General features: G+C 34.6%; 1 protein-coding gene across 1 annotated transcript in view; it reads right to left on the minus strand.

Moving 5' to 3' along the window:
• LOC129035136 (bifunctional heparan sulfate N-deacetylase/N-sulfotransferase 4) overlaps positions 1–19,764 on the minus strand; it is a 291,019-nt gene that overhangs the window by 145,932 nt on the left and 125,323 nt on the right. The window contains exon 3 of the mRNA XM_054485287.2: positions 4,632–4,719. Within this exon, the coding sequence (XP_054341262.1) occupies positions 4,632–4,719 (88 nt within the window). The remainder of the gene's footprint in view (positions 1–4,631; positions 4,720–19,764) is intronic.

Here is a 19,764-nt window from a genome sequence, read left to right on the forward strand (position 1 = left end):
AACTCTGCTGATCATTATTGCAAGTGGCAGGAAACACATAATGCACACTTGACCAGGTAGGAGGTCAATTACTCAATTTAAAGACAATTTTGTGGACTATTGATAGAAACAGATGCATGACTGATCATAAAATCTTAGCAATTTTTATGTTAGAGATTATGTTAATTTATAAACACCCTCAAAAAGACTGAGAGTAACGTTTAAAACTTTCCTTTTGTTTGCATCATGGATTAATTTTTGTCAGCTTTTCTCTTGTTTTATGCTGGTCATATAATTCAAAGCCACATGAGGCAACCCTTTGACACTGGAAACAGCTTAATAAAAAATATGATACTAAGCCATACTGAGGGACAGCAGCAGAATCTCAAATGATTTTAAATCCAACTAGATGAAAGTATTACATTTTGGACTTCCTGTAAACGTTTATTTTTCTGTACCTAATATATACTTAAATTATATGTGGAAATATCTTTTGCAGTTTATATGTGACCAGATTAGCACGTTACAGACCATTAAAATATCTGTGCTCAAATTAAAGCTTTCACTTCTAATCTGATCTAGATCCTGGTCTAGATAATTATTAATGAAAAAAACACTTTTTGCTCTTATTAAAATTTTTTTTTACATTTCCTAATTATCAATGAATAAAAAATGTTTTAATTCAGAAGCAAAATACATGAAGAGTTTGTTTCTTTACTATCACTTTTGGAGAATCTGTTGTGAGATAAAAGTATGCTTCCAAAATTTCTTTAAGTCTGCCAAAATAAGAATAATTTTGCCCTACAGGTTAATTTCCTTAAAAGTACAGTTATTAAATTACAATAAGATATATATAATTTCAGTGTTTGTATTATTTTCTCTTTTGTAAAAATTTCTACCTTATATTTGTGTAATTTGTATAAAATATTATAATTTCTAAATATTGAGATATTTTCTAATTTTCCTTGTACATCGAACATGGCATTGTTCCATATATGTGGGGATAGAATAAACTACTTTTAAATATTATACTAAATATAAAGAACTGTGGGATGATAAACATTGATTAAAAGCTACCTATTGTTCCAAAATTAGAAAATAGTGCCATATGAATTGTCTACTATTTACCTTTTGATAATATTTGAATCTTATATGAAAATAATTTTAAAATTAATAATAAACATTTACATAGCACTTGTAACATGCTAGGCATTGCTCCTAACAAAAGAAATATTATTATCCCCATTTGGTAGATATATAAACTGAGGCACGGAAAATTTAAGTAAACTGTGTTCAAATGCTAGCAAAATGTCAGAATCTGGATTTGAACATAAAGTTTGTTACCAGTATCAGGTCTTTTAACTAATACTCCACACAGAAAAGCAACATACACACAAAAAAATCACAGAAGGGGTAAAAATGTAACACTTTACTTACTGTCATGCTTGAAAGTTAATGATTTTGTAGAAAATGCTATTTTTCATAAAATAATCTCTCTTGGAAAAGACCAATGTTAATTCAATTTGCAAACATTATTCATGAATTAATTATTGATTGGGTCACATTTAATTCCAAAGAACAGCAATGGTTGCCACCAGAAATCATGTCCCTGGCAAAATACAGTGGGTAGCTCCTCTTTCAAAGAAGGCATCTGAATACTATAATGTCTTCATTTCTCAGTTAAGCTTTTGTTATGCAATTTCATTCAAAATCTAAATATTTCCAGACTAAGATATTTCATTCTAAACTCCATGCTTTTATTTTTTTTTCCATTTAATCTGCACTATGCCCTTCCTCTTTCAATTTGGCACCTGTGGGTGAACGACTTTAGGAAAAGCTTGGTGGTATGCCCTTTTGGGGTGAGATTGTTTTTAGTTTGTGAAGGACAGAGAAACTGAACACGAAAGAATACATCAGAAATACAAATAAGTGAAGCAGTCTAAGAAATGCAGAATCAATCATTATTACACTGGGCATATGTGACTAAATGTCTTCAAAACAATGAGGCTCATCCATCAGCATCCTCACACATTGGGAAATCAGATCATTCTGGGAGAGAACAGAGACAGTCAGCCCGAGAAAGCCATCTCCTCATGGTTACACATCACAGCCAGGTGCACATGTAAGGAATGCACCTCCTTGATTTGCAATTGTTTTTTCTAAAATGTGAAATCTCCATATAGAAATGTGACAAGATAGGGGTAAGGCACGTCTTTCTGATATCTGAAAGGGTATCACGTTGTGTAACTCAGCTCCAGAAGAAACTTTAATATCCCTGAGTGCATTAATAAGTATTCATATAATTTTGATGGCACTCTTGAAATACGTTACAGGCGCATTTCAATGATCCTACAAATGAAGTAAATATATCAATTAAATAAAAATGACATTTATGTGAAAGAAATTAAACTTCTAAAATCTATAGATTTATAAATATTGCTTATTCTCTAAAGTGTACTATCACCACAGTATTACAGCACAAAATATTCTATTATTTTTGTTATACTGGTTTCAACACAGAGTCAATAATGTCTGCTTAAAAGATATAATTAAAATACATCTTTCTTTTTTACTGTCCTTCTTCAATAACTATTTCTGTGATACTGACTGGTGTGCTGCTCATTTCCCAGTGGTTGTGTACTCTGTGCATGTTCAGTGTTTTAGAGAAGAAATGGGAAGTGGTATAACCTCTACAACATTAACTTTGCAAATGTCTGGCACATTTAATAGGTCTGAGTATGAAAAGTAAATAAAAACTGAGGCAGTTATCCAGATATATTTCAGCCAAAAGAATCACTTTCCTTACAATCTACAGCTATTTAAGACAAAATAGTATTGTTTGTATATGAACTCCGAATAATCCCATAATTTTTCCCCCTGCATGAGTAGATATAGCCTTTAAAGCTATCTGCTTCATAACTTCATAGTCAGAGCTTCTTCAGTCTGAAATCATTTCTTGAGGGAGCTTTTGAAAAGATTTACAAAACCATGTCTATTTTCAAAATTGTAAGCTGAAATTGCTTTGCCTGTGCAGATATGATGACCCAAATCTCTTTCTGCAAAACATCCTTTTAAAATATGAAATCATTTGATTTATCAACTGGTGTACATACTAATTTTCCTTCTATTACTTTAAGCAGATTTACATGTTTCAAAGCAGGAGAAAAAAAAGCATCAAGGAAAAGCCAATAAGACATTGTTATTTCAGTATTCTAACAAACCATATTGAGCTTTTACATTAAAAAGCCTCATTTAGTAAACAAGGTATTTATGAAAACTAAAGACTACCTTTGAATAGAATATTTTAATAAGTTAACAAATTGCATACATGGATACAGAATAAATACTGTGACATGTTTTCGCTAAGGTGCTGTGAAACAACAACAGTGCAAAGTTCTTTTTTTTTTTTTTTTTTTTTTTTTTAGAATTGATTAAAATAATTTTTTTTTTTATTATTATTATTATACTTTAGGTTTTATGGTACATGTGCGCAATGTGCATAAAAAATGATGAGTTCACGTCCTTTGTAGGGACATGGATGAAATTGGAAATCATCATTCTCAGTAAACTATCGCAACAACAAAAAACCAAACACCGCATATTCTCACTCATAGGTGGGAATTGAACAATGAGAACACATGGACACAGGAAGGGGAACATCACACTCTGGGGACTGTTGTGGGGTGGGGGGAGGGGGGAGGGATAGCATTGGGAGATATACCTAATGCTAGATGACGGGTTGGTGGGTGCAACAGTGCAAAGTTCTAAACAAAGCAATCAGTTCACAGCATGGATGCACAAATAGAAGCAGATTATAGGTATTCCCCTAACACAGGCCCCAACACATAGTTTAGTACTCTTTTTGTCAAAGACAATCAATTTTATTAACATAGCTTTCTCTAAAACGGTACCAGTTATTTCAATGCTAATATTCAGAAAATAAAAAGTCAGCATTTTGGAGGTGAGGGTAAGTAAAGAAGTAAGGAATATCAGAACACAGCACATGAATAGCAATCACATTTTAAGAATTTATTTAGAGGGTGAGACTGGACATAAGTACAATTGTGGCTGGATAGAGATGGAAAGAAATACAAGTCTAATTGTGATGATTTTAGTATATGTTAGGCCAAATTAGTGGTAATATTGTTTTAGGGAAAAAATCCTGCAAGGGAAGGTAAACTAACAAGTTTAGAGTCTATTACATTTCATCGAGACCTTAAAGTTTCTCTCTATCATCGGATGTTTTCCAAAGGAAAATAATATGTACAAAAGTATCTATCACATCAACTATTTGATAATTTTAAAATTCTGTCAATTATTATTAGTAGTATTCTCATTATCATTATTACTATGCCTTCTACCCATACTGTGCTGAGAAACAAGATGCACAGTCATACTCAGTACAGTGGTTATGCTTTCTATTTTTAAAAAAATGAGTTGAAAAAGTCAATTCTCTTTCTCTTTTGCCCTTGATTTTAACAGTATTTACCAAAGTAAATATGCTCATTGATTTTGGATTTGGCTACTCAAATAATGTGCCCAAGATTTTCCCATAATCAATCTGGAGAATCTATTTCTACCACTTATGAATCATTCAAAATTTTATTTCCTATTTATATGTAGCTGCCTGAGAACACAAAGCTCCTTCTTACCTGTGTGGTAAAACTTCCCTGAAAATCCAAGGTTGAAGGTAAAATTTGCAACCTGAGTGCGCAGTAAATTTTGAGTCTCTAGTAATGCCTGAAATAAATAAGAAATTAACATGATTTTAGAAAAATAAATATGAAGTTTTGGGATGCCTCTTTTGCAAATGTGTATGCATGAGTAAAACAAAATGATATGAGCTTTCTTGTTTTTGATGGGTGCTGTTATGTGGTATTCATATTTCAGGTATTATAATTATTATTGTCATTATTTTTATTGAAGGTCACCATATTATGAAACAGTTAAGTCCTAAGCACATTTTGCACTGCTAAGAGGCAATTGTCCAACTCCACGGCACTGAAATCATTTTTCATTTCTGTGTGAGACATTTCTTGAACTTTGGATTATTATACTTCCTTTATGTGGTGAAAATTTTTCAGAATTGTTGAATGCAGACAAGTCCTGTTTTCTTGGTAAGCAATAGGAGGATAACTTTTGTTTGAACTGCAATTTAATATTTTATTTAACTGGACCACTTCCCTCATCATTTTTAAAGGCATAATTATTAAATTGAAAGCTTGGGTTTTTACCTTACAAACTAAAGAGGAATGTGTATTTTATAGTACATTGCTTGCAAACCTAGTTATGAAAAAGGGAAGAACATGTAAAAATAGATACCCCTTTTTGTTACTAATTCCATAACAGAAATTTTCTAAATGTGACAAACATTTCCCTACTTTCTAGATTTGGAATTATACTATGTGAAATTCTGGTTCGTGGACAGGATAATAACACATTGCTAATAATGACACAGAATTAGTTATGTAAATTTGTTGCCAATCCTTTCACGGCCATTATTCCTATGTCAAAATTTGTAGCATAATTCAGATCTCTTATATCCTTGGGCTTTTTAGTTTGCTTACTGGTCTGCATATTGATTCAGAATGCTTTTTCTATTTTTAATGGATTTTTAAAGAGGACATACTTTGTTCTGATTAAAATGAGAAGCTAATTTCAAACAAGAGATATTAATAATAAGAATGATTTTTGATTACTCCTATCCATCTGCTATGGAGACTAAGGAGTCAGAGGTCAAACAATTTTTTTCCATTAGTCATGGTGGCTAAGCATTTGTTTCAAAGACTTGTGAACCTAACTGTTTATTCCTTTACAATGAAAGGAGTCTCCTGCACATGAATTTGATTAAAAAAATGACTAAGTAACTAAAATGTTGACAAAATATATAGTCAATGGTTATCCAAGACCACAATTAGACTGGGTGTTATCATGTTCAACATTATTAAATCTTATCAACTAAGTAGACAAAGGCAAAAATAGAACCACTAGCTTAACTGAGTTCTACAAAATATTAAAAATGCATTTCTCATAGAGATTAAACTAAATATTAAAAACAGTTGAGATAAAAATGTATTGAACTGGTTGAACATATTGGTAAATGCTCTGGAATACAGCCTTAAAATAAGAACATTATGTATTATTTCCCTTAGTGAGTTCCCTTTTCTGGCTTTTTTTGGTTGTATTCCATGCACAATTTCTGAGTCTCCTTATCTTGATTTTTTAAAAAAATTCTCCCGTCTGCTATTCCCCTCACCACTCCAATTTCAACCACTTATCTTTCTTCCTTTAAGTTCTTGAAGTCATTCATTATTCTGCATTTATTTATCTGTGAAATGGGGTACTTTTGAAAATTTATTTTATACTATTATTAGGAGAATTACATTGGCTAAGGCATGCAAATTGTTTAGCTAAGTGTCTGGCAAGTATCATGCGCTCAATAAATACTATTACTGATACCTGAGTCTATCATTCTCTCTCCATCAGTTAGGTATCCTTGGTGCCTCCAACACCCATTGTTATTTCCTGCAAATCACCATGTACTCTGGTTAAACTTAACTATCTCCCACCTCCTACATTTCCCCATGTCATTTCTCTCTTTATTCTCTTTGCCCAGAAAGCCTCCCCAGCTCCCAATCCCATTTCCCAAATCCCACCAATTCTTTATATCTCTGCCCAAATGCCAACTTTTTGTATAAAGCCTCCTCTGGTACACCAAAGTAGATTCCTAAATTATTTTCTTAAGACTTGCATCATTTTTGACTTTATTGCATCCATGCTGTATCTTATGTTTTCCTTTAGTCTACGCACCTGAAGCTCCATCAAACCTTACTCATTTTCATGTATCTCATGTTACTGTTTTTTTTTTGCATTTAGTAACATGAGATACATGAAAATGAGTAAGGTTTGATGTATCCAAAGTATGATAAAAGTACATACTAATACACAGCAATAATTGGATTAGTTTCATTTGTTTTTAATTTTTAATTTTTGTCAGTAACATTTTTCCAATGGTAATATGACAAACATAGTTCATGGGCCATATCACAAGATGATATCAGAACAATATAGATAGGATCTAGCATTTCACTGGGATGTTTTATAACAGAGATGTTTTATAGCCTTGTGTCATAGATCTCTAAAGCAAGTTCAGAGAGGCAAAGTCAGATGGGGGGCTAGTTAGCTACGTGAAGAACTTAACAGACCTTTTCATTGTTGAAAAAAAAAGAGCTGTCTAGTCATGGACTACTAACATGTAGTCTGGATTAATGAGGGAGTAAAAATGACAAATGCTATAAGTAAAAAAAAAAACGAATGAAAAAAAAAGCAAATCTGAAAAAGTTTTCAAGGCTCCCTTGTTTAGTACAAGTAAATGTTCTTTGGTTTTCAAACTTCAGAAAAGTTTTCATGCCTTTCAATTACAAAGGAAGGGAGAAAAAAATAACAATGAATATACACAAAATGATTCAAACTAAAGAAAATCAGAAATAAATTTGAAAGAGAAAAGTGCTAAACCATACAAATTAAGAAGAAAAGTAGAAAGAAGAAAGAATTCCAATATAGGAATAATGTAAAATGTCAGAAGAAATATTAGGGCAAGAATAATATGGATATAAATTTAAGAATAAATTAAGTACAAATTTAACTTATTCTTTTAAAACCCCTTAATTTTTAAAATGCCTTATTTTGGAAAAACTTGTTAATGAACTAGAAATAAAGTGTCTCAATTTGGGATACAAATAAAATGGTAAAGCTCAGGAAATACACTTTTTTCTACCTGAATATTTTGTGTGGAAACTTTAGTTTTGAATATGTATAATAAAATGTGGCTGGGCATGATGGCTCATGCCTGTAATCCCAGCACTTTGGGAGGCCAAGGCAGGTGGATCATTTGAGGTCAGAAGTTCAAGACCAGCCTGGCCAACATGGTGAAACCCCTTCTCTACTAATAATACAAAAATTAGATGGGCGTGGTGGTGCATGCCTGTAATCCCAGCTGCTCGGGAGGCTGAGGCAGGAGAATCACTTAAACCTGGGAGGTGGAGGTTTCAGTGAGCCGAGATTGCACCATGGCACTCCAGCCTGGGCGACAAGAGCGAAACTCCATCTCAAAAAATAAATAAACAAATAAATAAAATAAAAATAATAAAATGTGTTTAGAGTTTTGACAATATACATTATTTATTTAATAGTTTGCATGACATAACAAACAATATAAATGGCTTTGAAATTTTTTCTTTTACTGCTTATGAAGAACTCACTAAGTTGATTGTACATTAAAGAGAATAAATATGTAACTTATTTATAAAAATCAATAATCTATTATTTTAATAAACATAACTTCCATTAATTCAATATTCTCCTAATAAATTTCTTAGTATTTAAGAAAGCAAGTCTAGGCTGGGTGTGGTGGCTCATGCCTGTATTACTAGCACTTTGGGAAGCTGAGCTGGGAGGAATGCTTGAGCTTAGGAGTCAAAGCCGGCCTGGGCAACATGGTGCAACCCCTTCTCTACAAAAAAATACAAAAATTAGCCTGGCATGGTGGGGTGTGCAATACGCCTGTAGTCTCAACTACTTCCAGGGTGGGGGCGAGAGGATCACTTTAGCCCGGGAGTTTGAGACTACAATAAGCCATGTTCATGCCAATCTGACAAAGCGAAAGAAAGAGAAGAAGGAAGGAAGGAAGGAAGGAAGGAAAAAGAATGTGAGTCCAACTTTGCCCCTATATAGCTACGTACTGTTTGACAAAGCAGTAATGGTATTCAAACTTTATTGTGTGTACAATTTTCTAGAGAAAATTGCTAAAATTGTCAATTCTGGGGCCCACTTCAGGAAATACTGATTTTTGTCTGTCATAATGCCTACAAATTTGCACTTCATCATATACTCCAGCTGGTTCTAATAAATGTTGAACAACTATTTTCAAGTTGCCCACATGAAATGAATCACCAGCATGCTTGTAAAATATCTGCTTCCAGGCTTATCCTCTGGGGATTCTGAATTGGAGACTATAAAATGAAAACTAAAAATCTGTTTTTAACAGTGATTTTTATAGCTTCAACCTGGAGATCATCACCATTAGAACACTAGTGTCCTAATAATACTGAGTTAGTATATTATTTATATTAATTTCAAGGTGTTATGCATATTTCTTAAACCATCCTGATATCAGGTTGTTACTCTCAGGCTAACCCTTTCCCTAATCATACCTAATAAGTCATGTGCATATTTACATTTTGATACAGTCTTTGATATGGTTTGGCTCTGTGTCCCAACCCAAATCTCACATCAAATTGTAATCCCCACATGTTGAAGGTGGGGCTTGGTGGGAGGTGACTGGATCCTGAGGGTGGTTTCTAAAGGTTTAGCACCATCTCCCTAGTGCTGTCTCATGACAGAGTTCTCACAAGATCTGGTTGTTTCAAAGTGTGTGGCACTTCCCCCCCAAACACACTCTCTCTCTTCCTGTGAGTCAATTAAACTTATTTTCTTTATAAATAATCCAGTCTCAGGTATGCCTTTATAGCAGTGTAAGAATGAACTAATACAGAAAATTGGTATTGGGAGTGAGGCACTGCTATAATGACACCAGAAAATGTGGAAGCAACTTTGGAACTGGGTAATGGGCAGAAGTTGGAACAGTTTGAAGGGTTCAGAAGAAGACAAGAAGATGTGGGAAAGGTTGGAACTTCCTAGAGACTTGTTGAATGGTTGTGATCAAAATGCTGATAGTGATGCGGACAATGAAGTCCAGGCTGAGGTGGTCTCAGATGGAGATGGGGAACTTATTGGGAACTAGAGCAAAGGTCATTCTTGCTATGTTTTAGCAAAGAGACTGGAGGCATTTTGCCCCTGCTCTAAAAATCTGTGAAACTTTGAACTTGAGAGAGATGATTAAGGGCATCTGGACAAACAAATTTCTAAGTAGCAAAGTGTTGAAGATATGGCCTGGCCCTTCCTAAAAGCCTAACTCATTTCCATAAAGAAAGAGATGGTCTGAAATGGGAACTTATATTTAAAAGGGAAGCAGAGCATAAAAGTTTGAAAAAATTGCAGCCTGACCATATGGTAGAAAAGAAAAATCCATTTTCTGGGGAGGAATTCAAGCCCAAGCCAGCTGCAGACACTTACATAAGTCAGAGGAGCCAAGTGTTAATCGCCAAGACAATGGGCAAAGTGTCTCCAGGGCATTTCAGAGACCTTCACAGCAGCCCCTCCCATCACAGGCCCAGAGGCCTCAGAGAGAAAAATGGTTTCTTGGGCCAAATTCATGGCCCAGCCTTTCTGTGCAGCCTAGGGATATGGTGCTCTGCATCCCAGCCACTCCAGCTCCAGCCATGGCTAAAATGGGCCAAGGGACAGCTCATGTTGTGGCTTCAGAGGGTGCAAGCTCCAAGCCTTGGTGGCTTCCACGTGGTGTTGGGCCTACAGGTGGGAAGGAGGTAAGAGTTGAGATTTGGGAACCTTCACCTGGATTTCAGAGGATGTATTGAAATGCCTGGATATTCAGGCAAAATCTGCCGCAGGAGCAGAGCCCTCATGGAGAATTTCTACCTGGGCAGTGCAGAGGGGAAGTGTGGGGTTGGAACACCCATATCAAATCCCCACTGGGGCACTGCCTAGTAGAGCTGTGAGAAGAGGGAGACCATCCCCCAGACCACAGAATGGTAAGTTCACTGACCAGCTTGCACTGTGTGCCTGGAAAGTACAAACTCTCAATGCCAGCCTGTGAAAGCAGCCATGGGGGCTGTACCCTTCAAAGCCACAAGGCAGAGTTGCCCAAGGCCTTGGGAGTCCGCTCCTTGCATCAGCGTGTCTTGGATGTGAGACCTGAAGTCAAAGAAGATTATTTTGGAGTTTTAAGATTTAATGACTGCCCTGCTGGGTTCCATTGTTTTGGTCAATTTCTCCTATTTGGAATGGGAGCATTTACCAAATGCCTTTACCCGCATTGTATCTTGGAAGTAACTAACTTGTTTTTGATTTTACAGGCTCATAGGCAGAAAGAACTTACTTTGTCTCAGATGACAATTTGGACTTGAACTTTTGGGTTAATGCTGGAATGAGTTAAGACTGAGGGAGACTGTTGGGAAGGCATGACTATATTTTGAAATGTGAGAAGGACATGAGATTTGGGAGGAGTCAGGGCAGAATGATATGGTTGGGCTCTGTGTCCCCAGCCAAATCTCATGTCAAATTGTAATCCCCACATGTGGAATGTGGGGCCTGGTTGGAGGAGATTGGATCATGAGGATGGTTTCTAATGGTTTCACACTATCCCCCAAGTGCTGTCTTGTGATAGAGTTCTCACAAGATCTGGTTGTTTAAAAGTGTGTGGCACTTTCCCCTTGCACTCTTTATTTCTTCCTCCTCCCACCAAGTAAGATGTGCCTCGCTTCTCCTTTGCCTTCCACCATGATTTTAAGTTTCCTGAGGTCTTCCCAGCCATATAGAACTGTGAGTGGATTAAACTTCTTTCTTTCTACATTATTGAGTCTTGGGTATGTCTTTATAGCAGTGTGAACAAACTAATACAATTTATTTACTTATTGAGATGGAGTCTCACTCTGGCTGATGGAGTCACCCAGGCTGGAGTATAGTGGCATGACCTCAGGTCACTGCAACATCCACCTCCCAAGTCCAACTGATTCTCCTGCCTCAGCCTGCTGAGTAGATGGGACTACAGGCACCCACCACCATGCCAGGCTAATTTTTGTATTTTTAGTAGAGACGGGCTTTCACCATATTGGCCAGGCAGGTCTCGAACTCCTGACCTTGTGATCCACCTGCATCGGCATCCCAAAGTGCTGGGATTACAGGCATGAGCAATGGTGCCAGGCCTAATACAGTCTTATATTTTCAAAATTTCAAAACAGCTACCTCAGAGTGATAGTGTTTGTTTTATATGGTCTTTTATCATACTTAATAGCTCAATAAAAAGGTGTCTTATTTATCCTAACTAGATTATGATATGGGAATCAGAAGAGATAACTTATATTTATATTTTCCAGGTAAAAAATACTGCTTTATGGAAAGATTAAATAGTCCACCCAGATAACACAAGAAGAAGGTCAAAATTGACCATGCCTGCCTTAAAACCCAGTCTAACCTTAGTAACCTCATGTTCCAATATAGCAAGTTTGTGTGCCTACCTCAATAAAATGGAGTTGGGATTCCATAAACTTTTGCACAGATATTATTTGTAAATTTACAATTGAAGATGAATAGGGCTGACCCAGGATGAAAATATGAAGCTTTTGAAATTTGCATTTTATAGCTCTACCTTTCTTCTTACTCATCTCAATCTCATTTCTTTCTTTTTTTTTCTGATAAACTGTTACTGCTACTCAAGGAGGAATTTGCTATAATGTATACATTAACAAAAAACGCATACCAAGTTTTCTACGTAATTTCATGTTAAATGGTTTAGCTCAGATTGTGAAATGGATAAGTTAATTAATTAAAAATGAGTGAATGCCTCTGATGACAATACTGAACAAGTGCCAGAGTATTTATGGGGAGAAAGTTTGAACTGTAGGGATCCTACTTCTGAAATCACACTCAATCTGAAAAAAAACCTAGTGAGCCAAAGAACACCTCGACATTTCAGAGCAATTTTTCCTTTCCTCTTTTCACCCACCAGTTAAGTATTTCGTTGCCATTTTTCTTGTTTGGTCTGTCTCCAGGAAGACAGGAATCTAAAAGCTCACTCTCTTTGGGCACTCTTCCCTCCCTTTGCCACTGTTCATTCATTCATTCAAACTATATTAATTGGACTGTATATTTTAGGTACTCAGGATAGAGTGGAGAATGGCAAAAATAATATCTAATATTATCAAGCTTTTACTATGTGTTAGGTGATGAGCAACACTCTGATTATTTATTTAAATCTTCCAGTGACCTTTTTATTAATCCTATCTTACAAGTGGAGAAAAGAATGCACAGAGAGGCTACATAAATTATGCTAGGTATGGAGTTAGAAAGTACCTGATAAACAAAACTGGTAAGTTTTCTGGGTTTTGATGGAACCTACATTCTTTTTAGGCACACAGAGGATACACATAACAAATCAGTCAAATAATTGTTGAATTACAAATTGTTACTAGTGTTGCAAAATTAATTTTAGTACCATGCTATTATTGAAATAAACACAAAATATCAGTGTCTACGTTTCAACAAGGTAGACAATGAGATCAATAAAGTCCACCTTGGGAAAGTGGCAGGCCATTTTGTTGAGGCATGGAAAATAACAGACCAGTTATGCCTAAAATGGGACCTGGGGAGTCTGCTCCAAACAATGGGGCCAGTGAGAACAGATCTTAGGGTCAGGAAAGAACTTAGCGTCGTTACTTTCAAAACTTTGTTACACAGGATTGGAGGGTAAGTTTCAGGAACTAACTGCACAAAAAATGTATATATATGGGTAAGGATAATGGTTTCATTGCATTAGGAGTATTTTTTGAATACTGAAAGTTTAAACATTGATACTGATTAAACATACTGGCAAAGAGAAGAAGAAAATTAAAAATTGGTTTGACCTTATAAAATAATATTAAATCATGTCACGTATGTGAAGAGTTTGCATTTTCTGCCTGATTATCAAAGAACACAATGAAGGTTATATAAATCATTAAATTGCAGTGTGTTCTTTGTGTTGTAAATTTTATTTTATTGCATCAGCAAAACACTCCACATGTCTTTGACTCCTTTCCTAGTAGATGTGAGTGGATGTGTCTGGTGCCCTAAACGTTGTTACTGGAGGGTGTCCTGGGCATCTCCTTTCCACAGAACTATAAGCCACTGATTTTAGTCCATTCTGAAAGTGTGTAAGATGAGCTTCTGCTTCTGTTTTCTGATTGGCATTCTGGTTCTTTCCCTGAGATCGGAAAATTTCCTTAAGAATGGTGAAATACTGTTCAGTTCTTATGAGTTCTAATCTCTCTTTCAATTGTATCTTATTTCAGTTCATAAAGATCATCTCAAACTATGTCTGTGCCCTGCACTCTCTTCCTCTGGTTTCTGTTTCCCATGCTCTACTGAATTGATTGAAATTTTGAGTCAAGTTAGTATATTTGAATAAAACGTGATCTCATTATGACCCTTCAAATGGTATCAGTTAGGGCACTGGCATTTTTGTTTATAATTTAGTTCCTCTAAGCCTGGTATCCAATTATATAAATATATTTTAATATACTATTCCTATAAGCTCTTACTCTCAAGTCTCCATTATAACTTATAAAAATTTTTTTTTCTTGTAAAAAGATAAATATATATTTTAACTTCAGAGGTCATTGTTTGTGTGGCATAATTATTTCCTTAAAAGCTTCTTATAAGATAATAATAAAAATAACTCATATTTCCTAAAGCCAAAGTATTTAAATATGTCATAGAGTAATAGTGGCATAGAACTCAAACTAGTTAGGATTTCTTTGAAAATAGCAGAATGAATATTTTAGTCATTTTAACCTCAATGACTTAAAAATGGCTTTAGGAATAATATGAAATCAAATAGCCAAGAATAACATACGTATACATGTATGACATAAATAAAATGATAAAGTCAAAATCTTTTTTGGGTCAGAGTGGGAGACAAGGAGTTTATAACACAAAATATCCCCAAGTATTCTTAGAAAGGATCTGAGAACTGGGTCCAAGTTCTCTTTGCATTTGCTTGCAACTTTAAAATGTAACTTGAATCCCTCTACAAAATCCTGATTTTTGTGTTGGAAGGCCAGCTTGATGGAGATACTTTGTATTGCATGTGGAAGCTCCAGAGCAGGTACAGATTTGGTTACCACTGTCAGAAATGGCTTAAGATCTACAGAATGTGGATGTTTGAGCTACCTTCTTCTTCAAGTGATTATAGACAATTTCACTGTGTAAGAAGAGATAACCAGTGAAACAGAAATCTTTACCACAGACAAGTGAAACCAAACTATGATCCATGGGTCACTATAAATTTGGGTCTATAAAATTAAATGTCTGTGAAAAAATAATTATATCTTCAAAATGTTTAGGAAACACTCTGTATCATACACCACCAGAGAAGGTCTCAACCCACATTAACATACTGAAGTCCTTTGGTAGGAAAAATCTTGCACTTAATGTATCTTATCTTTTACCTCAAATAATCAGCCAGAAACACCCTCCTCCACTTGCCTAAGTTTGTGGTTTGATTATTTAGGAAAAAACATTAAGTGAATGTCTAATCATGGGAAAGTAGAGGTGTCTTTTGGGGTCATGATCTCCTCTATTGAATATAGTTTCCTACTTATTATGCAATGCAAATGAAAAATGTAATAGCTGTGATTTTATATGAACTGTGATTCTGAATATGCATGCAGTCAAATAATCACATTAACTCTCTGCAAGTGATCTGTACAAAGGAGTGTTTTTCCATTATTCCAGGATTTGCTATTGTTAAAGAGCTTCAAATAAACGTGTACCCTAAAACTTAAAGTATAATAAAAAAAGATAAATTCCTTTATATTATGGAATTCTGAAAATATATTTAGAATTAACAATTATAATTTTGATAAATATTATAGTATATTTCTTGGAGCATCTTATTCTTGCTGAGAAATTATAAAAACCAACTATTAAGTTAATGAAAACAACTTTTAAGTTGTTAATGAAATGTGGATTAATCCAAATTTTCATGATCAATTTTATAAACTTTTTGAAAATTTTCATATGATACATGGTTGAGTATTTTGTAAGCACACAGATAACACAGATACACACATTTTTTTTTTTTTTTTTTTTTTTTTTTTTGAGAGGGAGTCTTGATCTGTAGCCCAGGCTGGAGTGCAGCGGCGCAATCTTGGCTCACTTCAAGCTCCGCCTCCCGGGTTCATGCCATCCTCCTGCCTCAGCCTCCCGAGTAGCTGGGACTACAGGCACCCACCACCACGCCCGGCTAATTTTTTGTATTTTTAGTAGAGATGGGGTTTCACTGTGTTAGCCAGGATGGTCTCAATCTCCTGACTTTGTGATCCACCTGCCTCAGCCTCCCAAAGTGCTGGGATTACAGGTGTGAGCCACCATGCCCGGCCTACATACATCTTTAAATGTGTACCCCCAAAACCACTTTCAAAGGCTGAATATCAAATTATGAGTCACTTTATATACATTTGAGGCATTAAGGCTTATTTATTTTTTAAGCTCAAATGTAGTAGAATTTTCTCAGTGCACCGCCAGTAGGATAAATATATCTAATTTTAGATTTTGTTATAAATATGAAAACCATTATTATTCATATAGGAACATAATTGGTTATAGAAACTAGAAGAAAAACATATATACTAAAATCCATGGTATAGCAAAATATTTTAAGATGGATTTTTCTTTACTTGGCAGATAAATCTTTTTCTTGTGGAAAGTCTCTCCCGCTGACAAAAACTTTAGAGTTTCAAAAACAAAAACTCCTGTGATATCTTGTTGTCACCTCCTTGACTCAGCCCTATTTAAAGCCTAGTTATGATGCACATTTATAACAAAGTAGGTGACATAATCTAATAAACAACTGCTAGTCTACCAAGTGATTTTCTGTAGATGAAGGGAAGCTAGTGAGACACTCATGAAAGAGAACAGCAAAACCAAAAATGCATGAATGGTAACATTTTCCAGTACAGCACTCATTTCCCAACAAGAGACAGAAACAGTATAATTATTTTCTGTATGAATGGTATCCTTTGGAGTTCTGTGACTGACATTATCTACCTTTCACATTATTTCTTTAATAAAGACATTTTGGTGTAATTTAACTTTAAGTGAACTATGTTGCTGTGCTTACCTATTCAAGAAATATTCAAGCAGCTAATATAGTCCAGCTGTTGTAGGGACTGGAGATTCAGTTTTGAATGAAACAAACAGTCCTTTGGTTAGGAGTTTGTATTTCAATGACACAAATAATAAACAAAGAAATTACTAATACATTGCAGTTGAACCTGTGGGAAGCCATTGGAGAGTTTTGAGCAGATACATAATATTCATGATTTATACCTTAAATATTTGGCCACTGTATGAAGAATTGCCTGGGTCAGAGCAGGAGAAGAATGAAAGAGGAAAACATGTAGAGGAGAAAAACAGGTTAGCCAATTGAGAAATGAGGGTCCTGGAGTCCGTAGTAAAGCAGGAAGAAAGTAGTCAGATTTGGGATGTAGTTTGAAGATAAAGTTTCTAGAACTCTTAATATCAAATGATACATTAAATGCAGGTTGTGAAAGAATTGAATGTAGCATATGATGACTTCTGATTTGTTCCCAGGCTTTATGTATTAGATGAACATTGTTTGCAAAGTACCAGCTACCTTTATTCTTCAGTAGAGAAGTGTCTCTTCAAAATCCCCGTCTAGCCTTTAGTGAGTTGACTTCATCGGCATAAATCAGGTGTTCTTAATCTATGACATTTTTGACACTTCCATTTTTTTTTTGTGTCTGCGTTTTCGTGAGAGCTCAAGAAGTGGGGAATGGAAGCAATTTTGTTCCAATATTTTGAAGAAAAGATGATAGAATGAGTAATCAAGCAAAATAAGTAATCTAATTCTTTTAAAATTTAAGAAGCATAGTAGATACAGGTTCATTGTGGAGGAAATATCAAATTGAAACAAATTTCTAATTTTACATAAGGAATCTAAAACAATGAAGAATAAAAAACATATTATTACCAGCACTTTTATTCCATTCACTGAATTATTAAAATAAAACTCCTAATTATTATTTTACTAACTATAGCTCATTTACTATTATAAAAAGTCACAAAGTATTCAAATTTATGGATACAACGTTCTTTGTACTTGTATAAATGAAGTATAGTAGCTCTTTTAAATAAGCTCTTAAGGAATCCCTTGACCAAAAGATATTTTATAAACTACAAGGATGTTTTATTAACTGATTCTTTAGCTTGACATTGCAAATATCTCTTATCTTGGGCCAGCAGTGAGATAAAGTCTCTTAAAAAAATCTTACATCCCATCTTATTTTACATTAATCACTAGAACTACGTTTAGAAATTTTTGAGTGATCTTTATTCTTCCTAATTGTTGCATGTATCAAGCAAGACAGATATATTTCTACAATATCTTTGTTAATAATTAACACATCTCACATTTACATAATACACTTTTTGGGGCAATTTCTGTGGTAACATTTCATGGCTAATAGGAAGCAATTTGCTTTTCTTTATTAAGTGCATTAAAACTCTATGCGCCAGACATCGTTGACGGTAAACATTTGATTCCGCTCAAATTTAATGCACCGAGGCATTTCGCTGTGCCATATTAGGTTTATTTATGTGCTGTGTTCTGCATTGTTAGCTGCTAATGAGACTTCAACTCTTATTGCTCTAAGGCCTGAACACTAACCTCATTTTAATGAGTTCATTATTTGCTGCCTTCTGAAAGGAAGACAACAAATTTTCCTTTTAATTAAAGGTCAAAACACCTCTGGCGAAGTAAAGAGAAGAGGTTATCAAACCCTGGGAGAAGATGAGAGATAGCTCTTTCGGATTTCTAGGCTAAGAGAGTGAGTATAGACTGGTGTAGGCTCTGGTTTCTCAAGACTGTAGACAGTCGATCAATCTCTCGAGACCATGGTGCATTTATTTAAGACAAATGAGAATAATACAACATGATAGCTAATGTGCCTAAGACTTTGTAAAAAATGAAAGTCAGCCAAAGTAATTAAAGAGGCTTTACTCCTAACCAAATGGGCCGTGTGGATCAATACCACTGCAGGAGCAAGACTTCTCTTTTGCATGACGAATGAGTTATGGGGTGAAGAGAACAAATGCCACATTAACTGAGCCAAGAAAAACTATTCTCAAATATTTTACCACTGAAAGTAAAGCAAAGGCAAATAAATATTTTGAAGAACTATTTTTTAATAACATAAAGGATATGTGGACACAGCATGTGATATAGTAATACACATTGTATATTCAGAAAAACCTGGCTGCTAAAATGTGACATTTCTGGAAGTATCAGTTGTTATTCACATTTGCAGGCAATGCATACCTCTAGCCACAAGAGAAAAGCGAAATCTCAATAATGTCAAAACAGATAATATGAACAACTTGTTACTTATATAAAATTTAATACAAATGAAATTAAGAGACTTAAGCACAAAATTAAATGGAGTATTTATACTTAACAAATAATGTGCTTATATTACAAACCAAAAATTTTCATGGTGCTCTGATGACATACGCATTCTACATATGGATTATTTGAATCTTGTACCACACTGCTTTTTAATTAAAATTTAACCTAATTCTAATAATATTTTTTTTTGTACATATCCCTTCAATAACTTTAGATTAATGTGTGAGATCTGGCATAAACCTTTTTATGTTTCTGCCATTGTTCCTGGCTTAAAGTATATAATCAGTATATCTTTTTCTTCAATAAATTGTTTATTACAGAAAAATCTCAAAAATATACCGAATACTTATTGCATTATATGTTAGTATGGTACGGTTGTCACAATTAATGGACCAATATTGGTACATTATTATTAATTGAAGTACATACTTTATTTTTTTTTTCAGTTTTTCCCTAATTTCCTTTTTCTGTTCCAGGATCCCATCAGGATAACACATTACATTTATTTATAGTTTTTACATCTCCTTAAGCTACTCTTGCCTGCAACATTTAAAGGTATCTTAATTTTTTTTAGAGATGTTTTAGGTTTACAGAAAAACTAAGCAGAAATTAAAGAGTTCTACGTCCCCTGTCTTCTCACTCCCGCTCCACCACCCAGATTCCTCTATTGTTGACAGTTT

Source organism: Pongo pygmaeus, chromosome 3 (assembly GCF_028885625.2).
Source record: "Pongo pygmaeus isolate AG05252 chromosome 3, NHGRI_mPonPyg2-v2.0_pri, whole genome shotgun sequence".
NCBI lineage: Eukaryota > Metazoa > Chordata > Mammalia > Primates > Hominidae > Pongo > Pongo pygmaeus.